The sequence below is a fragment of the Amblyomma americanum genome, chromosome 5, assembly GCF_052857255.1.
Source record: "Amblyomma americanum isolate KBUSLIRL-KWMA chromosome 5, ASM5285725v1, whole genome shotgun sequence".
Lineage (NCBI taxonomy): Eukaryota > Metazoa > Arthropoda > Arachnida > Ixodida > Ixodidae > Amblyomma > Amblyomma americanum.
In genome coordinates, this window is record NC_135501.1 from 150972 (window position 1) to 169157 (window position 18186).

The following is an 18186-nucleotide window of genomic DNA, read 5'->3' on the forward strand; positions in this document are numbered from 1 at the left end:
CAATAGTTGAACCATAATGCACAGTCGTGTCTTCAATTGCAAAGCTGCAACAAGCAGGATTTAGTTTAGCCACATTTCAAATGTAAATTGCATTCATTAATTTCACTAGTACCTGTGCATATGCATTAGACACTTATCTATTAAATCTTAGTCTTGCATTAAGAATGTGTAGAGTGAAGCTTAATCCACTGAGATAAATGCTGTGATCACAACCTTGAAATGTTTTTTAGCAACACATTTAATAGCTCACATCATTTTTATTTGTCCAGACAGCTGAGACGGACAGGCACTTCAACTGGATCTCCTGGTGTCCCATGGATCTTCTACTGACAGTTCCACAGTTTCCTCGGCTGCCTTCCCATCAACGATGATGGGCGAGTCGAGGAAAATTTAGAGGTAATTTGTGATTTATAACATTGCATGTTATCTGTCGTTCAAATCACTTCGGAATTCTAGTTCTGATCATTTCTCAGTGCGGACCTTATACTAGAAAGATGACTGACGCCAACGAGATTAATTTTTGAAAAACACCAAACCCTGCACGAGAGAACACCCCTCAGCGTCGACAAGGTATGCCGCCTTTTTGATTTCTGCCTTCGCAGTACTTATTTCACCTATAAAGGAGAATTTTTAAAGAAAACAACCAGAACTGCCATGGGGGCGTCGATATCGGTCACAATGGCTAATTTAACCATGGAAGACATCGAAAGCCGGGCGCTTACCACCTTCAATCCCAAGCCAAAGTTGTTCCGTCGTTATATAGACGACTGCTTTTGTGTGGTGAAAACGTCAGAAATAGAAAACCTCTTAATGCATCTAAATTCAACTGAACCGGCCATACAATTTACAGTTCAACGTGAACAGCAGGGCAGTCTGCCTTTTCTAGACTTTCTGGTCACAAGGCACGACAGAGGCTTGCGGTTCTCGGTATACAGAAAACCAACCCATACGGGACGGTACCTTCATTTCAATTCGAATCAACCCACTCCCCACAAGGCATCTGTCATTACATCTTTATTGAAGAGAGCCGACACCATATGTTCTTCACATGAAGAAAAAAGAAACGAGAAGAACCGAGTAGTCTCCGATCTCCAAAAAAATGGGTACCCCACTTCATTCATCCCACGCGTCAGCCAAAAACAAAAAATAAAAAACAAAGAGCTCTATTCTTCCAATAAGCAAACGCCAGAACCGGAAATGTGTTTGCATACAATACGCGAAAGGCGTGAGCGAGACGCTGGATCGAATTCTCCGTAAAGAAGGGGTGCTAACAACGCACAAACCGGCTACCACCATTGGACGCTTCCTTCCCCGCCCGAAAGACCGTCGCCCAAAAGGAAGGGCCCAAGGGGTTGTACACAAGATTCACTGCTCAGCCTGCCCGGCCTCGTACGTGGAGGAAACGAAGAACTTCGCTGAAAGAATGAGGCAACGCAAAGCGGACGTCCGACAAATGAACCGTCAGCGCAGCGCGGTGGCCAAACACTGCGAGGAATGTGACCACCGAATTGACTTTGATGGCACTATTGTACTTGAGACCGAAGGTAACCAGCGCAGGAGGCTTCTGCTGGAGTCGTGGCACATACAACAGACATGAAGCAATGTTAATCGCTCCCTAGGGACACTTCCTTCGTCTTACATCCATGGTTTACGGCCAATAACCCGGAGGTATTCATCACGAGGGCTTAAAAAGCAAAGCTGCTCCTCGCCCGTAGTCACTCCGTGAAGAAGGGACCAAGCCGGTCCCTAAACGTCGTGTTTTTCAAAAATTAACCTGGTTGGCGTCAGTCATCTTTGCACTAAATTAATTTCCCAACCAGACAAACTTCTGTCAAATGTTTTCTTTTGGGAACTTATACTCATAAAATGCTGGCCAACAATAGATGATAAAGAAGAGACTCAAGCAGTTGTGTAAACCACTCCCACAAACATGGGCACTGGCCTCCACGTCTACATTTTTGCCTGTCACCGATCTCCCCGGAGAACACTCGGACCGAAAGAATGGACTAGGCGACAGGTGTACCCACAGAGACGCACATTTAATACACCCTACGTGACACACACACTAGAACACAAAACTAACAAAACACAAAACACAAGCGCTATAAATACACACGACCCGAGAACACTGCTACCAGCGTCTACTACTAGCTTTCTACTGTTAGTGGCCGGTGTTCGTGCTCACGGTTGGTTCGGTGCGGCGGCACCGTTGTATGAATCCAGTAGCCGGCGTCGAGGTGGCGCTCGACGCGCTTGGGCTCGCGTCGCTGGCGGCGTCGCTGGCTGCGTCGTACAAGCTCCCTGTCCAAGCGCCCGTGGAGGTGATGCCGGTGTCGTTGGCGTGGGGGCACCATCCGGACGGCTGGCAACAGCGCTGGAGACACCCCTGGCCGTAGCAGGTGGTAGCGTCCTCTGTTGTCTCCCCGGAACGGGCTCAGGCACGGCAGGAAGTCCACGATGCGATGTCGTAGAACGCGAGCTAACCGGAGCAGCAGCCGGCGTCGCTCTCTTCCAGCCGATGTGTCCCTGACCCACCGGAACCTCCGCTTCTATGCTGTTCCCCCCGTGCCTCGCTCTCCCTCGCCCTTTTATAGCCTTGGCGTTAGTCCACGTAAGCCTTGTCGTCGTCTTCTCTTCTGCACCAATCATCTCTCTCAACCTCACCGAATGCTTCTCCACCAATCATCTCCCTCCACCTCACCGAATGCTTCTTCTTGCTCTCCTTTATTCTTCGGTTAATTCCCGTCGTCTTCTTCACACCTTCTTCCTTTAAAATTTAATTTAGGCTCCTTAATATATGTGACAAACCCTCATAACCTTGCATAGAAAAGGAACCAGCGAAAATAGACGCAAGACAAGAACAAAGGAGGCACACACCACAACGCTGGACTTACAACTGATTTATTGCGATGAAGAATCGCTCATTTTAAAGGAATTTCCTGCCTGCGCACCCACCCTCCAGACAATACACTTCGCGCACTACATGATGACATGCATACTATAACGATAAAAACTTGTACTCCTTTTCAGTGATAATCACAGACGGCTCGCTGACGCATTTCTGCTTATTCTTTCTGATCATGAATGCCTCCAATAGCTCACGCTCACGTTTAGATTTCCCCCGCCCGATAATGCTGGCAATGTGAAAACTAGGAGAACATTTGCAGTCCTTTACATGTAAGGCTAGATTGCTGCCTGTGCCTGTGCCCAAAGTTGTGCGATGTTGCCTCAGGCGCTCATTAAAGCATGCTCCAGTTTGGCCTATGTAGATTTTCCCGCATGACAATGGGATTGAATACACCACGTCATGCGGGAAAATCTACATAGGCCAAACTGGAGCATGCTGGAATGAGCGCCTGAGGCAACATCGCACAACTTTGGGCACAGGCACAGGCAGCAATCTAGCCTTACATGTAAAGGACTGCAAATGTTCTCCTAGTTTTCACATTGCCAGCATTATCGGGCGGGGGAAATCTAAATGTGAGCGTGAGCTATTGGAGGCATTCATGATCAGAAAGAATAAGCAGAAATGCGTCAGCGAGCCGTCTGTGATTATCACTGAAAAGGAGTACAAGTTTTTATCGTTATAGTATGCATGTCATCATGTGGTGCGCGAAGTGTATTGTCTGGAGGGTGGGTGCGCAGGCAGGAAATTCCTTTAAAATGAGCGATTCTTCATCGCAATAAATCAGTTGTAAGTCCAGCGTTGTGGTGTGTGCCTCCTTTGTTCTTGTCTTGCGTCTATTTTCGCTGGTTCCTTTCCTATGCAATATGAACCAACTAGCCCAGCAGTTTGCACTCCTGACCTCATAACCTTCACTCGAGTAGGGAGTATGCATCATGGGCACGCAATGGTAGCCATTTAAAGTGAGCCGAACCCAGAAAAGGCTTCAGAGCGCACCTCACATTTTGCCGGTCTTATGTTCAACCTGTCTTGCTGAATTCTATCAAATAGCTTTTCCGGCGTAATTACATGCTCTTCCCACGTATCTGTTGCCAATAGGACGTCGTCAATACAGTGTTCTAAATGCTGGAGCCCATCCAAAACCTTCCTCATCAGCTTCGTGAATATTGTAGATGCTGTCTTCAAACCAAAAGGCATGAATTTAAACTAGAATAAACCCGCCGAGCACGAGAACGCAGTCTTCTCTTCAGACGAATCTTCCATTGGTATTTGCCAATACCCTTTAGCTAAGTCAAACTTAGAAAAAAAACTTTTGTGAGCCACCTTAACGAACACCACGTCCGCTCTTGGTATGGGTTCTGCAGCAGGTACTATGATGTCATTTAGCCGACGAAAATCTACACGCAGTCGGTTAGTACCGTCGGGTTTTTGACAACACGAGAGCGGCAGTGTATGCTGACCACGGCCTCTCATTCACGCCAAGCTCCAAGATATCCCGCACCTCATTTTCAATTGATTCTTGAACTGCTAAAGGTAGTGGGTATTGCTTCAAGCTGATTGTCTATCTGCACAGAGATCTGGTCTGCAACATATGACATTCGTTTTTCCCGGCACATCCGAAAACACATCTCCTTTGCTTTGGAGTAGGGCCTTTATCTGTGATCTTCGGTCTTCATTCAAATTGGGGTTTATTAATAACTTATCCCATCCTAGAGTTTTCTTCCCATTGCACGTGGGCACCTCGACAACATCAGCTGTCACCTCGGCTACTACCGAGCATGCAACCTTGGGGGTGCACTGTACGGGAACTCTTTCTTCGTACTTTTTCAACATGTTTGCATGGAAAAGCTTCTTGGTGTTATTTCTCAATAACTCATAATCCATGTCATTTTTCTTCTGTGCCACAAGGTAAGGTCCCTTCCACTGCATCAGTAACTTGCGATCCGTGGGTAGCAAGGTGTGAACCTTGTCGCCCGGATTCAGATTCCTGTGAATGGCTTTCTTGTCATAGTACCCCTTATAGCGTTCGCGCGCCCTTTCCAGGCCTTGATGTGCAAGCCTGCATGTTTCTTCCACCTTGTCCCGCAACTTAAGAACGTATTTGTATGTTGTATTGAGATCTGATGCAATCTCCTTATCAGCCCGCAGCTCATTGAATATTGTGGCTGGCGTCGCTGGCGGCGTTCGACGCGCTTGGGCTGGCGTCGCTGGCTGCGTCGTACAAGCTCCAGGTCCAAGCGCCCGTAGAGGTGATGCCGGGGTCGATGGCGTGGGGGCACCACCCGGATGGGTTGCAACAGCGCTAGAGACACCCCTGGCCGTAGCAGGTGGTAGCGTCCTCTGTTGACTGCCCGGAACGGGCTCAGGCACGGCAGGAAGTCCACGATGCGATGTCGTAGAACGCGAGCTCACCGGAGCAGCAGCCGGCGTCGCTCTCTTCCAGCCGATGTGTCCCTGACCCGCCGGAGCCTCTGCTTCTCTGCTGCCCCCCCCCCCCGGGCCTCACTCGCCCTTTTATAGCCTCGGTGTTAGTCCACGTATGCCTTGTCGTCGTCTTCTTCTCTTCTCCACCAATTATCTCTCTCCACCTCACCGAATGCTTCTCCACCATCTTGAACAAACAGCGCGAACAAAGACGAGCACGAAAGACAAGAAAGCGAACGACACGGCGCTGACTAACAACTGAGGGTTTATTGCTGATCACACAAGTATAAATACATGGATGTCGGCAATGAGGGAAAGGTTTACAAAGTGCAAAAAACCAAAAACAAAACGTAAATGTGACAACAGCAACATAAGCACGCTAGAAATCAGCAGAGATTATCAACCCCCAGGAGTGACAGCTCTTTTTGCAGAAGTGTTAGCGAAGGGGTACTTATACATGCATTTCCCTGCTTGAATATGTTGTATGCCTCGGTAATTTCCCTCGCAGTTTTTTCCCGATTTTTGGCAATGACCTTGGTTTCATGATATAGCGGTACGCACTGTTTTTTCTCTTTCTTTGCCCATTCACAATCCCGGCAATGAATGCCGAGATGACCTGAAACTACTTTTGACACTTTATAGCTGTGTTCGCTCAGCCTTTTATTTATGCAACGCCCCGTCTGTCCAACGTACTGCCCTCCACAAGGCAGAGGGATGTTATAAACAACCCCCTTATCACAAGGAACGAAGCGTGACCGGTGCTTAGTTGTGCACTTCGCCACTTTTCCTTTGAAACTCATTAACAGATCGGCACAAACCGGCCAGACGATCAGGCGCGGAAAACACATCAACACCTGCTTTTTTCCCCACTTTTTTCAGGGAGTGTGAAATTCCATGTAGATATGTTGGACAGACGGGACGTTGCATAAATAAAAGGCTGAGCGAACACAGCTATAAAGTGTCAAAAGTAGTTTCAGGTCATCTCGGCATTCATTGCCGGGATTGTGAATGGGCAAAGAAAGAGAAAAAACAGTGCGTACCGCAATATCATGAAACCAAGGTCATTGCCAAAAATCGGGAAAAAACTGCGAGGGAAATTATCGAGGCATACAACATATTCAAGCAGGGAAATGCATGTATAAGTACCCCTTCGCTAACACTTCTGCAAAAAGAGCTGTCACTCCTGGGGGTTGATAATCTCTGCTGATTTCTAGCGTGCTTATGTTGCTGTTGTCACATTTACGTTTTGTTTTTGGTTTTTTGCACTTTGTAAACCTTTCCCTCATTGCCGACATCCATGTATTTATACTTGTGTGATCAGCAATAAACCCTCAGTTGTTAGTCAGCGCCGTGTCGTTCGCTTTCTTGTCTTTTGTGCTCGTCTTTGTTCGCGCTGTTTGTTCAAGATGCTTAACCAACTAGCCCGCCAAAACGTGTTAACGCAACTTCTCCACCAATCATCTCCCTCCACCTCACCGAATGCTTCTTCTTGCTCTTCTTCATTCTTCGGTTAATTCGTGTCGTCTTCTTCACACCTTCCTTTAAAATTTAATTTAGGCTCCTTAATATATGTGACAAACCCTCATAACCTTCACCCGAGTAGGGAGTATGCATGATGGGCACGCAATAGTAGCCATTTAAAGTGAGCCGAACCCAGCGTCTGCTCCTTAGATAATGTGTGTGTAGCTCTGTTCAGGGCTGTTCCCTCTTGGTAGAGGTGTTGTTCTTAGATGCTCTTGAGTTTCCCACGGACTGGGTTCTAGCTCAAGGCAAGGTGCTTGGCCAGGGCGTTCCCGATGGCCATACCTGACGTCTCTTCTCGGTTGCTTGTGCACACCGGCTGAGGCCGCCTTTCATCAGCGCTCTGAACCACACAAAACCAGCTTGAGTCACAATAGTCACTGAGCTGCTCACAAATGTTGTGCAGCACACAAGCAGCATGGATCACATAACTGACATTACGGATGTCACACTCCAGGCTCTTCAGCATCATTCTAAAGTGTGCCTTGACACGTCCAAAAGCATTTTCAACAACACATCCGGCTCTCTGCAGCCGGTATTTAAAGGTCTGTGAGGGGACCCAGAGGCACCTTGAAGGGGAACAGCTTCATCAGGTGCGTCTGCAAAGGAAAGCTTGATCACAAAGAAGAATTGTGCCAGCTTCCACACCTTCAACGAGTTTTGTTTTTTTCCGGAACAGCTCACTAGCCAGAGTTGCTGGCAGGCGACACTTCTGAAACAGTGCCGCGTCATTGTCCCTACCAGGGCTCCCTACATTTGTGCATAGGAACCTGTATGGGTGGTCGACGACAGCAAGTAGAATGACACTGTACCACCCATTATATTAGTATTAGTCAGCAGCTTCTTGCTTTGGGGGGCATACCTCAATATGACAGCCATCCACTGCACCGACACCTTGAGAGAAACCACGGACTGTTGTGAATTTACACATGTGCTAGTGAAGCTCAGCTGGTGTTAGGAAACGCACAAATCGTGCTTCCAACTACTCCACTACCACACAGCAAAATTTGTGAAATATGAAATTAACGCAGTCACTGCTGTGAATTTACACATGTGCTCCTGAAGCTCAGCTGGAGTTGGGAAATGCACAAATCGTGCTTCCAACTACCCCACTACCACGCCGCAAACTTCGTGCAATATTAAACTAACTGACGCAGTGCTCACGCCAAACAAGTTGGCAGCAGTCCGCTCATCTGCTGATGTTGCGAGGCGGTACAAGCCGATCGCCACGCGTTTCTCCTGCGGAATAGCTCTCCGCATGTTGGTATCTTGCCGGCTCATGCTTCCACAAACAGCCACCATGTACCGGAATGTGCCGCGGTTGATCCGAAAGTTTTCTCGGCGTCCGCTGTCCGGAAGGTGCGGAAGCGTAGTCTCGTACCACGTGTCAGGGCGCGGGTACGCCGACAGATTTCGCTCACGGACGGACAGGTGCGCCGCCGCCAACAAAAAGCGCTTCGGCCGCCCCCGGTGTCACTTCCTCCTCTCTTCAAGCATGGCAATTTCCGCGCTCAGCGCCAGCATCTGCAAGCGCAGGTGTTGTAGCGCTGCGTGATACGCCACGAACGCAGCCCAAAATTGAGCGTCGCCCTCGTTCGCGACTGGCCTGCTAAGGGCCAACATAGGCTTGACACACAAGACGTCGGAACGATCTTAACTACGCAAGCACAGCACACACTGTGAAATAAAAGCCACGAAAAATAGACAACGATAGCCGTGAGCAGGCGAGCAGTGATGCGTCGCAGTGAGCAGTCATGGAAAAAAAGGCTAAAGTAGCCAAAGTAGAACGCGCAGTCGGCTACGAAGTCGACTGTGACCATTGTTTAGAACTTCTTTTTAGATTTCGGCTAACGACAGCCACAAGCATAAAGAAAAAAATTTTTAAGCAGGCCTTAGCCTAGAAACAACGTTTTTCCTCTTTTGTGTTCTTTTCAGCGTAGCCATGTTTAATAATACGCCTTAGTGGGCGACGTTTTAACTTCACTGAGGCGAGTATCACATGATCTGTTCGTCGCACTAACCGAGATGGCTAAACTGTGTGTAAGCGCGGCGAACTGCAGTTAACTCTAACCGCGGTTAAACGCCTTAACTGCAGTTAAGCTTAACCACGGTTAGGGCTGCCCGTGTAAAGAAGGTATAAGGGTTTCTTTACTGCCTCTTTCGTTAATGGCGGGATGTTTCATTGCTGTGCGCTACTGCCTCTCTCATTAACGTTCTGATTACATTCGCTGCTTTATAGAATTGGTTAGAAATCTTTAGCTACTTTATCTATGTTCTCCATCTTACCAATGTCATTGTCCTCCTTGTCTCCTAACGCATACATCAGGTTTTTAAATTAGCCGAGTTTTCCCTTCTCCGCTTTAGGCTACTTTCGTTCTTTAGAGCATGCTCGATTCTCTCCATATTAAACTTCCTTATGTCGGCTACCTTGCACTAAATTATTAACTGTGATAGCTCTGCCAGTTCTATTCTGTCTGCGGGGTTACACGCTTTCATGCTTTCGCCTTTCTTAATCAGATTTTTCGCCTTCTGAGATAGAACATTTGAGACAACCCGCCAGCTATACATTTTTAAGCAGTTCCTGAGATAGTTTGCCGGTATCCTGTCGAACTGTCATACCACCTACTTGTAATGCGCACTCCATTACTATAGCTGTGAGATTACCGTTCATTGATTGAACATTATGATTGTCTTCCTGAGTTAGTGCCGAAAAAAGCCTCCGTAAATGCTACCTCAGTGCAAACATTTCTGCCAGATGTTTTTCAAGGTGATCTACACTTTCTTAATTGACACTTTGTTTCTGAAGTAAAATTAATTAACTTTGGGGAATGAAAACAATTCTTCCGAATAGGCCACACGACTCTCAATAGCTCCAGTGTGTTTCACTGGGCTAGGACACGTCGTCGCTTGGTTACCTTCAGCTGAGATTTCTGGTATGCTTCATTAACGATTATAGGGTCAATACGTAAGCATTTCTGCATAAAAATAAAGGCAACTTTTGATTTGCGTGATGACAAATCTTCATATTCAACGTAACTGCTCGAGAATCATAAACATGAAAGATGCAAATTATTTTCGCTGGACGGCCGGTATTCATGAAACGTTTAATTTGTCCTCTTATTTGCAAGCGCATCTTTAGACATCGCGCGGTTTATATGCCGGTATTATTACTCCTTGCTTAATTACGCTTTTAAAACAATGTACATCAAGGAGTAAAGCTAAGAATTATATTATTTGCTTTCAAATCACTAGGCTGGCAACGCCCATAGGACCCCATGTATGCCCCGAGAACGAAGCAGGGTGAAGCTCCAATAACATGCAATGCGTACCGGAAAATGTTGGCTCACTTCCTGCAGATACAAGAGGGGGGTATTTGGTTATTACACTTTTCAGTAAGGTCATAGCTCGACGCAGTTTATCACACGAAAAAGAGAAAGCTTACATTTCATCAATAAGATAGCCAGATGACGCAGGATTAGCGAGATTCGTGCTACTGCAGTGCTTGCGACCACCGCATGCATGCCGCAGTGTGTCTCGCTGTAGTGAATTCACTTTCGAGTGTGCACGAACACTCGAACAATTTTCATGAGCATTTCATGCGCCGTCTGACCTGGGGGTGGGAGTTGACGCTTGTCGTGATGTTCCGCTGACTGCAGGCAGCCGTCACTATGAGCGTCGGCTGCACCTTGAGTTTCAGGTGGTGCTTCACGCCATTCTCCACCTGCGAAAGCACGATGATTATTTCGCTTCGCTGCGAACAGTTGATGAGTTGATATCTCTGTGAAAACGCATCTGCATTTAGTGCAGCCTGGGTGCTCCGCAGACCCCCTGATGCGATTTCGTCAACGACGCGTGACGATGATCGCAGATGTTTATCCAATAGAGACTTTTACTCGTTTTACAGCCACGAAGTGAGGTTGTGATGGTGTCATTGCCAAATGAAAGTGCGTTAATAAACCGATGCGCGGCCACTTAGAGTTGTGCAGAATAAAGCGGAGCCAATTTCATTGATTTCAAAGGCCTCATGTTATTCTTTGCTGCAGGAGGGCTTGTTGAGCGCCGTATATAACACAAAAAAGCTTTGCTTAACTTCTGCCAAATATATAAATTAAGTCATATAGCAGGTCTAAACGAGAAAGAAAGCTCGGCGCTAACAAAATCTTGTGTGGCCTTTTTATTATCCCAGATAAGTTATCTTCGTTCTCTCGGCAGCTGAGGCAAGCCTTGTGAGTCGCCTGGAATGCAACGTCAGGAACTGTCCTAGGCATTAAGTAATGCAAGGAGAACAAAGATGTAGCGCGCTCTTGCGTGTGAACAAGTTGTAATAAGCTGCAAGTTGCAATTTACAAGCTACATTTAACTTCCAAGTGATGCACCCCGAAAGCAAAGCGCCAACCATGCCACCACAATATGAGCATTCCGTTCTGCATAGAAAGAACATGACTTCCAGGCCGCCTCACATCTGCAAATTTTTCTGGTACGCGCCTCATTATATTCTGCCTTTTTCTTGTCATTCTTGCTGTTCACTTTGTTGGCCGTTTCTTGACGTGGTGCGTTTTTTTTTCAATGAAATAATTTTGTTCTGAAGTATTCTTTACCCTTTTAGCGTTTCCCTTTTGACATAACGTACAACTCGTCATCTTGCTTCAGTACAAGTGATAAATAGAAGTACTGGCTGTTCGGCAAGTTGTTTCGTAGAAAATTTGAATGGCGCAAAGGAACAAACATCCGAATACAAGGAGACAAAAAGAGCGCTTAGCTGTCTCCCTGTGTTTGTTCTTTTGCACCATTCAAATTTATTACAATTGATAAGACTACAATTTCATGAACGGGACATATCGACACTTGCGCTGTCAAATGTATTTGCTGGTGTTCTTTTTTGTCGTCGTTGTTGCTTACGCGCATGTGTGCCCGTCTCTATAGTGACAATTTTCAAAGAGTAAAATTCAGTTTACTTAACAAAGCACGTTGTGGGGCTAGTTGGTGAAGCATAGTTTCTCGAAGTTCTTTATAGCGCTACAAAAAACAAGGACACAGGAAGAAGAACAGCGCCCATCCTGTGTACTTCTTCCTGTGTCCTTGTTTTTTGTACCGCTATAAAGAACTTCGAGAAACTAAAATTCAGTTGTTTCGAGCACCCTCCTGTCTACACCTTTCTTTGAAAACATCCCCTTCTCATCGCAATCAGCCTGACTACGCCCAATCCTGTCCTGTGCCAGCTGCGGCCACCCAATTCCAGCAAAATTATTAATCTCATCCGCCCACATAACCTTCTGCTTCCCCCTGCTACACTTACTTTTTCTTGGAATCCACTCCGGTACCCTTAAGGACCAGCGGTTATCTTGCCATTGCATAACATTCCCTGCCCAAGCCCATTTCTTCCCCTTTGTTTCGACTAGGACGTCATTAACCCGCCTTTGTTCCCGTACCCGCTCTGCCCTCTTCCTGTGTCAACTTTACGCATATTTTCTTTTCCGCAGATTTCTGCATGGTTCTTAAGTGGACCTACCACGCGACAAATTGGCTGATAGAACAAAACAATTTGTCGTATTTTATCGTAATTGATCCGGAGTTCCCGGGTTCGAACCCGACCGCGGCGGCTGCGTTTTTATGGAGGAAAAACGCTAAGGCGCCCGTGTGCTGTGCGATGTCAGTGCACGTTAAAGATACCCAGGTGGTCGAAATTATTCCGGAGCCCTCCACTACGGCACCTCCTCCTTCCTTTCTTCTTTCACTCCCTCCCTTATCCCTTCCCTTACGGCGCGGTTCAGGTGTCCAACGATATATGAGACAGATACTGCGTCATTTCCTTTCCCCAAAAGCCAATTATTACAATTGTCGATTGATATGTATGTCTGAATGCAGGTTTCTGTAAGTATAATAATACGACCTTTAGAATTGTCGACGGATATGTCTGTCTGAAACCAAAGTTTTTGCCAGTATACGATCTTAAAAATTGTTGACTGAAATTGTCTTCATTCGACATGACAGGCTTTTTGCCTAAAAAAGACGACAGAAGGCGCGCGAACAAACTACTGATTTATTAGGAGGGATGCGCGAGAAAAACCTCGATTATATTGTCGTGCATGGAAATGAGCACGCTTCACTGTGGGTAGCAGGGTTGCGATAATAGCGCACGTGCCTCGAAAGGGTGTTTCTTCCACAGCTCTATTGCCTCTGGGTAGAACGAACAACGAAAGGCATTGGTTCGGGACAAGTACGGTCGAATCTCTTCACTATGATTTAAGCGGGAGCTCAGTCTGGCTGGAGGTTTTAAGTACAAATCTTTACTCATTTTTAGTTCGCCGTCAATTATTTGAAATAATGTTTTTAGTCTCTGCTTCTTGCACCGATCTTCCAATAATTCAAGACCGCAACACTAACATCGCCGAAACTGAGTCTGTCCTTCTATATTTCTAACAAATAAAGCGCGCCGCCCGGCGTTGCGCCTTCTCTATTTTGGCCCACATTACTTTTGATGGGGCGCCCATGCTACTAACGCATATTCTAGGCATGGTCGGATGAGAGAGCTGTAAGCCAGGAGTTTAACATCTCTTGTTGCCGTCCCCAGTGTTGCTATTAAAAAACCCAGTTTCTCTGTGCCGCTGAGCACACTTTTTCTACGTGATTGTGCCATTTTAAATCATGCGAAGTAGAAACACCAAGATATTTGAAACAAGAAACATTAACTCGATTGTAGCCTTGAATATCGTACTGAAAAGAAAAAAAAATATTCTGTTTTGCAGATATATGCGTGTATGTGGTCTTATCAAAGTTAATTCGCATTTCGCACTTATCACACCAACTCCCAAAAGCCTGAAGGTTTCGGTTGAGTTTAATCTGATCCTTTAATGAGCGGGACAATAGGTCCACCAAGGGCGGACTTAGCTAAAAAACATGATTTAGTAAGACTTTCTGACAGGCTAGTTGGTAAATATTCATTTCTGAGGGCTGTGCCCTATTCATTTCAGTGCGCTATTCATTTCATATTCATTTCTGAAGGCTGTATGCACGCAAAAATACATACAAGTTTTCTTTCTTTCCAAGAGCAGTCTCTGAATGGATTGCTCTACCGCAGAACTCTCCGTCGCTTTCCTATCATTCTTGATATCTTCACTGCTGGCTAGTAGCTGCACTGTAACCGCATTTTCAATTGTGTTTTTGCATTGTTTATTTTGTGACCTCTATGTTGTTCGGTACTATTGTACTTGCTTTGCTTTTCCTCTGTATGCATTTGCCTCTCCTGCTTGGACATACAGCATTTCCGCTGTATTCAATAAATAAAATAAATAAAAAGACGTTCACAGGACAAAAAGAGGACAGACGACAAGACTTTCTTGTCGTCTGTCCTCCTTTTTTCCTGTGAACGTTTTTTTTTTTAGCGCACAGCCTTCAGAGATAGCTAAAAAATCAGCCCTCTCATTAGAAGTAATGCCACAGTGCGCAGGGACCCAGTGAAAGCGTGCTTCTCTAATATGTGGTGGAATAAACAACCCAAGGGAATGGCTCATAGGAGTAGCCCTCAATTTTTCGAGCGCTGTCAAGAGGGAAAGGTGGCCTGAATGTATAATAACCTGAGAGATATTGCTGGGAATCCTTATTAAGACGGACTCAATGGCGAGAAAATCAGCGACAAAAATAGGGATATAGTCAGGAGCCCGAAATGAATAACTCCAATTAAGAGCCATTGAGTAAATGCCAATGGTTACCTTTTCATTTTGCTGGGAGGCGTCTGTAAAAACAGCAAAATTGAGTCCATAGATCGCTTTTTCTTCTTCTGCCGGCGGCTCACTTTTCTCCGTAGAATTTACGTGGAGATCCCTCTCGCTAGAATGGGGCTTCGTCTATCTATTCCAATTCTCTCCTCCTTCTGGGCAAGCGCCAAGGGAAATTCCTTGAAACCGGTGTGCGACTTCATTCACGAATATATGATTGGATCAGGTATATTTTACTGCTAGAATGATAATTCACTGCTTTTTCATTTCTGTTTTTTAATCTTCATTTGTAATCTAAATTCGAGTCTAGGCCAAAAAATTAACCTATTACTCCACGCATTGTCCATGAGTGCGCTTGTATCAGCATTGCACCTTGGCCAATCCCCCGCCGTGGGCATGTCCATTAACCGTGAGGTGATCATCGTCATCATCACCAGTGACATCGCTAAGCTCCGAACGCTCCGACCACGACTATTTCTTCTCATCCAATATCTGGAAGGCAAGGCTTCTTCACGACCGCAGGAGCGTTCAAGAATGATTTCTCCTATCTGTGTCTGCGAAATGGCATGTTCGTGAGGAAGAGCTTCGCACCCAACAGGACCGCCTACCTCCTCCTCGTTAAAAATAGCTTAGGAGAAGAAATAATGCATTCTTCGCACGACGAACCAACAGCTGTACATCTCATGCTTATCCACACCCTTCGTCGCATTCAAGATAAACACTACTGGCCCCGATTATCCGTCGACGCAGCAGTGTATGTCAGAACATACCGTGAGTGCCAACGACGAAAGGCGCCACCGATCAGGCCAGCTGGACTTTGGAATCGCATGCCACCACTGAGCAATCTCATTGAACAGATTGAAATGACCTCGGCCCCTTACCGACGTCAACATCGGGCAACAAGAAGACCATCGTAGCGACCGAATACTTGACCTGCTACGCCAAAGTAAAAAGTGTTTTGTCGAGCAGATTTCGAGAACTTCTCACCACGGATTGGGGAACGGCATTTACAGCAGGGCTCAGCCGAGCTATTCTGAACTGCAGCCACACAAGCCACCGGCGAACTACTGCACACCATGCTCAGGCAAACGGTCTCACAGAGTGTCTGAACAAAACTATCGCTCTCATGCTCGCCATGTCAGCACAAGTCCTTACATGGATAAAACATTGCTTGTCATATTGTACCCAGTTCACAAGTACTAATAACTTCCACTTGTTTTTTGCACCACTTACGTCCGGCATTCCACAATGAAGCGTGCTTGGTCCTTTGCTTTTTCTTGTCTATATTAATGATGTGCCTAACTGCATGTCCTGCAAGATTGTTCGTCCATTATTGCGTTATTTACCGTAAAATTACTACAGTCACTGACCATCAGGCGTTCCAAACAGATCTTAATGCATTAAATACTTGATGCTCACACTGGCAAATGAACATAAACTGTACCAAAACTAAGTGCATGTCATTTCCACACTCCTCTTCTCATATTAGAACATCAATCAATATTGATTGCAATATTGTCGAGCTTACTACCACGTACAAATACCAGGAAGTCAGTTTGCAACAGGATCGAACATGGTATCATAACATCAACGTTATTCTTGCATCTGCTGACCGCACATTCAGAACAATCAAACTCAGACTAAAGCAACCGCCTTCCCACTTAGAAAGCTCGCCTGCACTACTTTAATGATACCGAGAATTGAATATGCATCTGCTATCTGGCACCCCAGCCAAGGATACCGTATGCGTAACATCCAATCCCTGCAAATGCCGCACTGTGCGCTTTCTTTATTAGTGCCGAATTCAATACCCTGACACTAAAAATGAAGCACGCTGGCCTAACCCACTTTCATAAACTTTATCATCATCATCGTATGCGTGACTACTTTTCAATCCCCCTCTGTCATATTTCACCGCCCTAAAAACCCTTACAGTGAGACGCCCAGCGGACTATGCGCCCTCATTCATACCCACGACTACAATTGATTTGGAATAACTTGACGTTGCTACCGAAGTTCAAGCTGGAAAATTGCAACAAGTTTTGCCTACTTACAACAGAATGTGACCTATCTGTTGAGTGTTAAATGTGCTTTTCTTTTGAGGGGGGGGGGGGGGGGGTGCATTTGTTTGTGCTCCATATTACCTATGCAATCCTTCTGATCTTCTGATTTTGTTTTCCTTTTTTGTGCGGATTTTGTATTCTGAATCCGAGTTCTTTGTATTTACATGATTTCTTGTAATTTTGTGCTACTTTGGCTTTGTCCCAACTTTGATCTTACTTGTTATGTTGGTGTCTAGGTATTCGGTCGAGCTTCTCTATCTTTTATTTGTTCGTTCTCACGTATTGTTAGGGCAGTGTGTTCTCGTGCGCTATCCGCTATTTAATATCCTCCTCCAGAGGGTCTTTAGGCGTATTTGTATAAACAAGTGAATGTATGTGGACGCCGAACATGGCGCCTGTAATGCCATCCTCCCCTACGTCGTCTTCGCCTACAACACCGCAGTGCTAGAGACAACCCATATGACAACGTTTAGGCTCGTCCATGGTAGGGAGACAACGACCGCGCTAGACACCATGCTGCCGAACGTTTAGGAGAAAGATGGCTGACACAAACCAAGTTAATGTTTGGAAAAAAAAACTTTTTCAAACATTAACTTGGTTGGAGTCAGTCATCTCTCTCCTAAATTACATTTTCCAACCAGACAGACTTCTGTCAAATGTTTTCTTTTGTGCCCAACATTTAGTAAAGCATGTTGGCGGGGCTAGTTGGTTTAGGTTATTGAAACGTGGCAGAAACGTGGAGGCTAACGAAAAGAGATCAGATTAAGTTAAGGACAACGCAGCGAGCCATGGAAAGAAAAATGATAGGTGTAACGTTAAGAGATCGGAAGCGGGCAGAGTGGGTGAGGAAACAAACACGGGTTAATGACATCCTAGTAGAAATCAAGAGAAAGAAATGAGCTTGGGCAGGGCATGTAATGCGAAGGCAAGATAACCGCTGGTCCTTAAGGGTAACGGAGTGGATTCCAAGAGAAAGTAAGCGGAGCAGGAGGCGGCAGAAGGTTAGGTGGGCGGATGAGATTAAGAAGTTTGCAGGCAAAGGGTGGATGCAGCTGGCAAAGGATAGGGTTAATTGGAGAGACATGGGAGAGGCCTTTGCCCTGCAGTGGGTGTAGTAAGGCTGATGATGATGATGATTGAAACTTAGAAAAACACCTTGGCGCAAATAAATTCATATACACGAAAAGAGACGAGGAGACGACGGAGAGGCGCCAACCTCCAACTGTTTATTGCATAAGAAAAACAAATACATTTATAGCCTCAAACGACACCCACCTTTTCACTCCACGTGCCTTGCCAACGCCGCATCTTAGCACACAAGATCGTACTCCGCCGCATTCAATTTAACTGACGTATAACTCACGCACAAGGCTGCCTTTTTCTTCAAGATGCCCAGCGTAACTGAAGAAGACAGCGTCGACGTCGCCGCTACCTTCAGAGCGCAAAAGCAAGGCGATTTACCAGATTACGGATCAAAGATAACAGAGAAACGACGGTAAGTACCATCTACGCCGGCGGAATACAAGCAGAGTGATCGAGTATGAGTGTGGATGCCCAT

At 46.0% G+C, this 18186-nt stretch overlaps 2 protein-coding genes across 2 annotated transcripts in view; one reads left to right on the forward strand and one right to left on the reverse strand.

Annotated features, from left to right (window-relative positions):
• LOC144134550 (uncharacterized) overlaps positions 1-18186 on the reverse strand; it is an 88071-nt gene that overhangs the window by 51529 nt on the left and 18356 nt on the right. The window contains exon 2 of the mRNA XM_077667454.1: positions 10461-10571. Within this exon, the coding sequence (XP_077523580.1) occupies positions 10461-10571 (111 nt within the window). The remainder of the gene's footprint in view (positions 1-10460; positions 10572-18186) is intronic.
• On the forward strand, positions 655-1257 carry LOC144135525 (uncharacterized). The gene has a single exon (XM_077668170.1). It carries the CDS (start codon positions 655-657, stop codon positions 1255-1257), a length of 603 nt encoding a protein of 200 aa, XP_077524296.1.

Excerpts from the sequence above, each read along its gene's own strand:
- LOC144135525 (XM_077668170.1), top strand. The coding sequence starts at position 655 with ATGGGGGCGTCGATATCGGTCACAATGGCTAATTTAACCATGGAAGAC.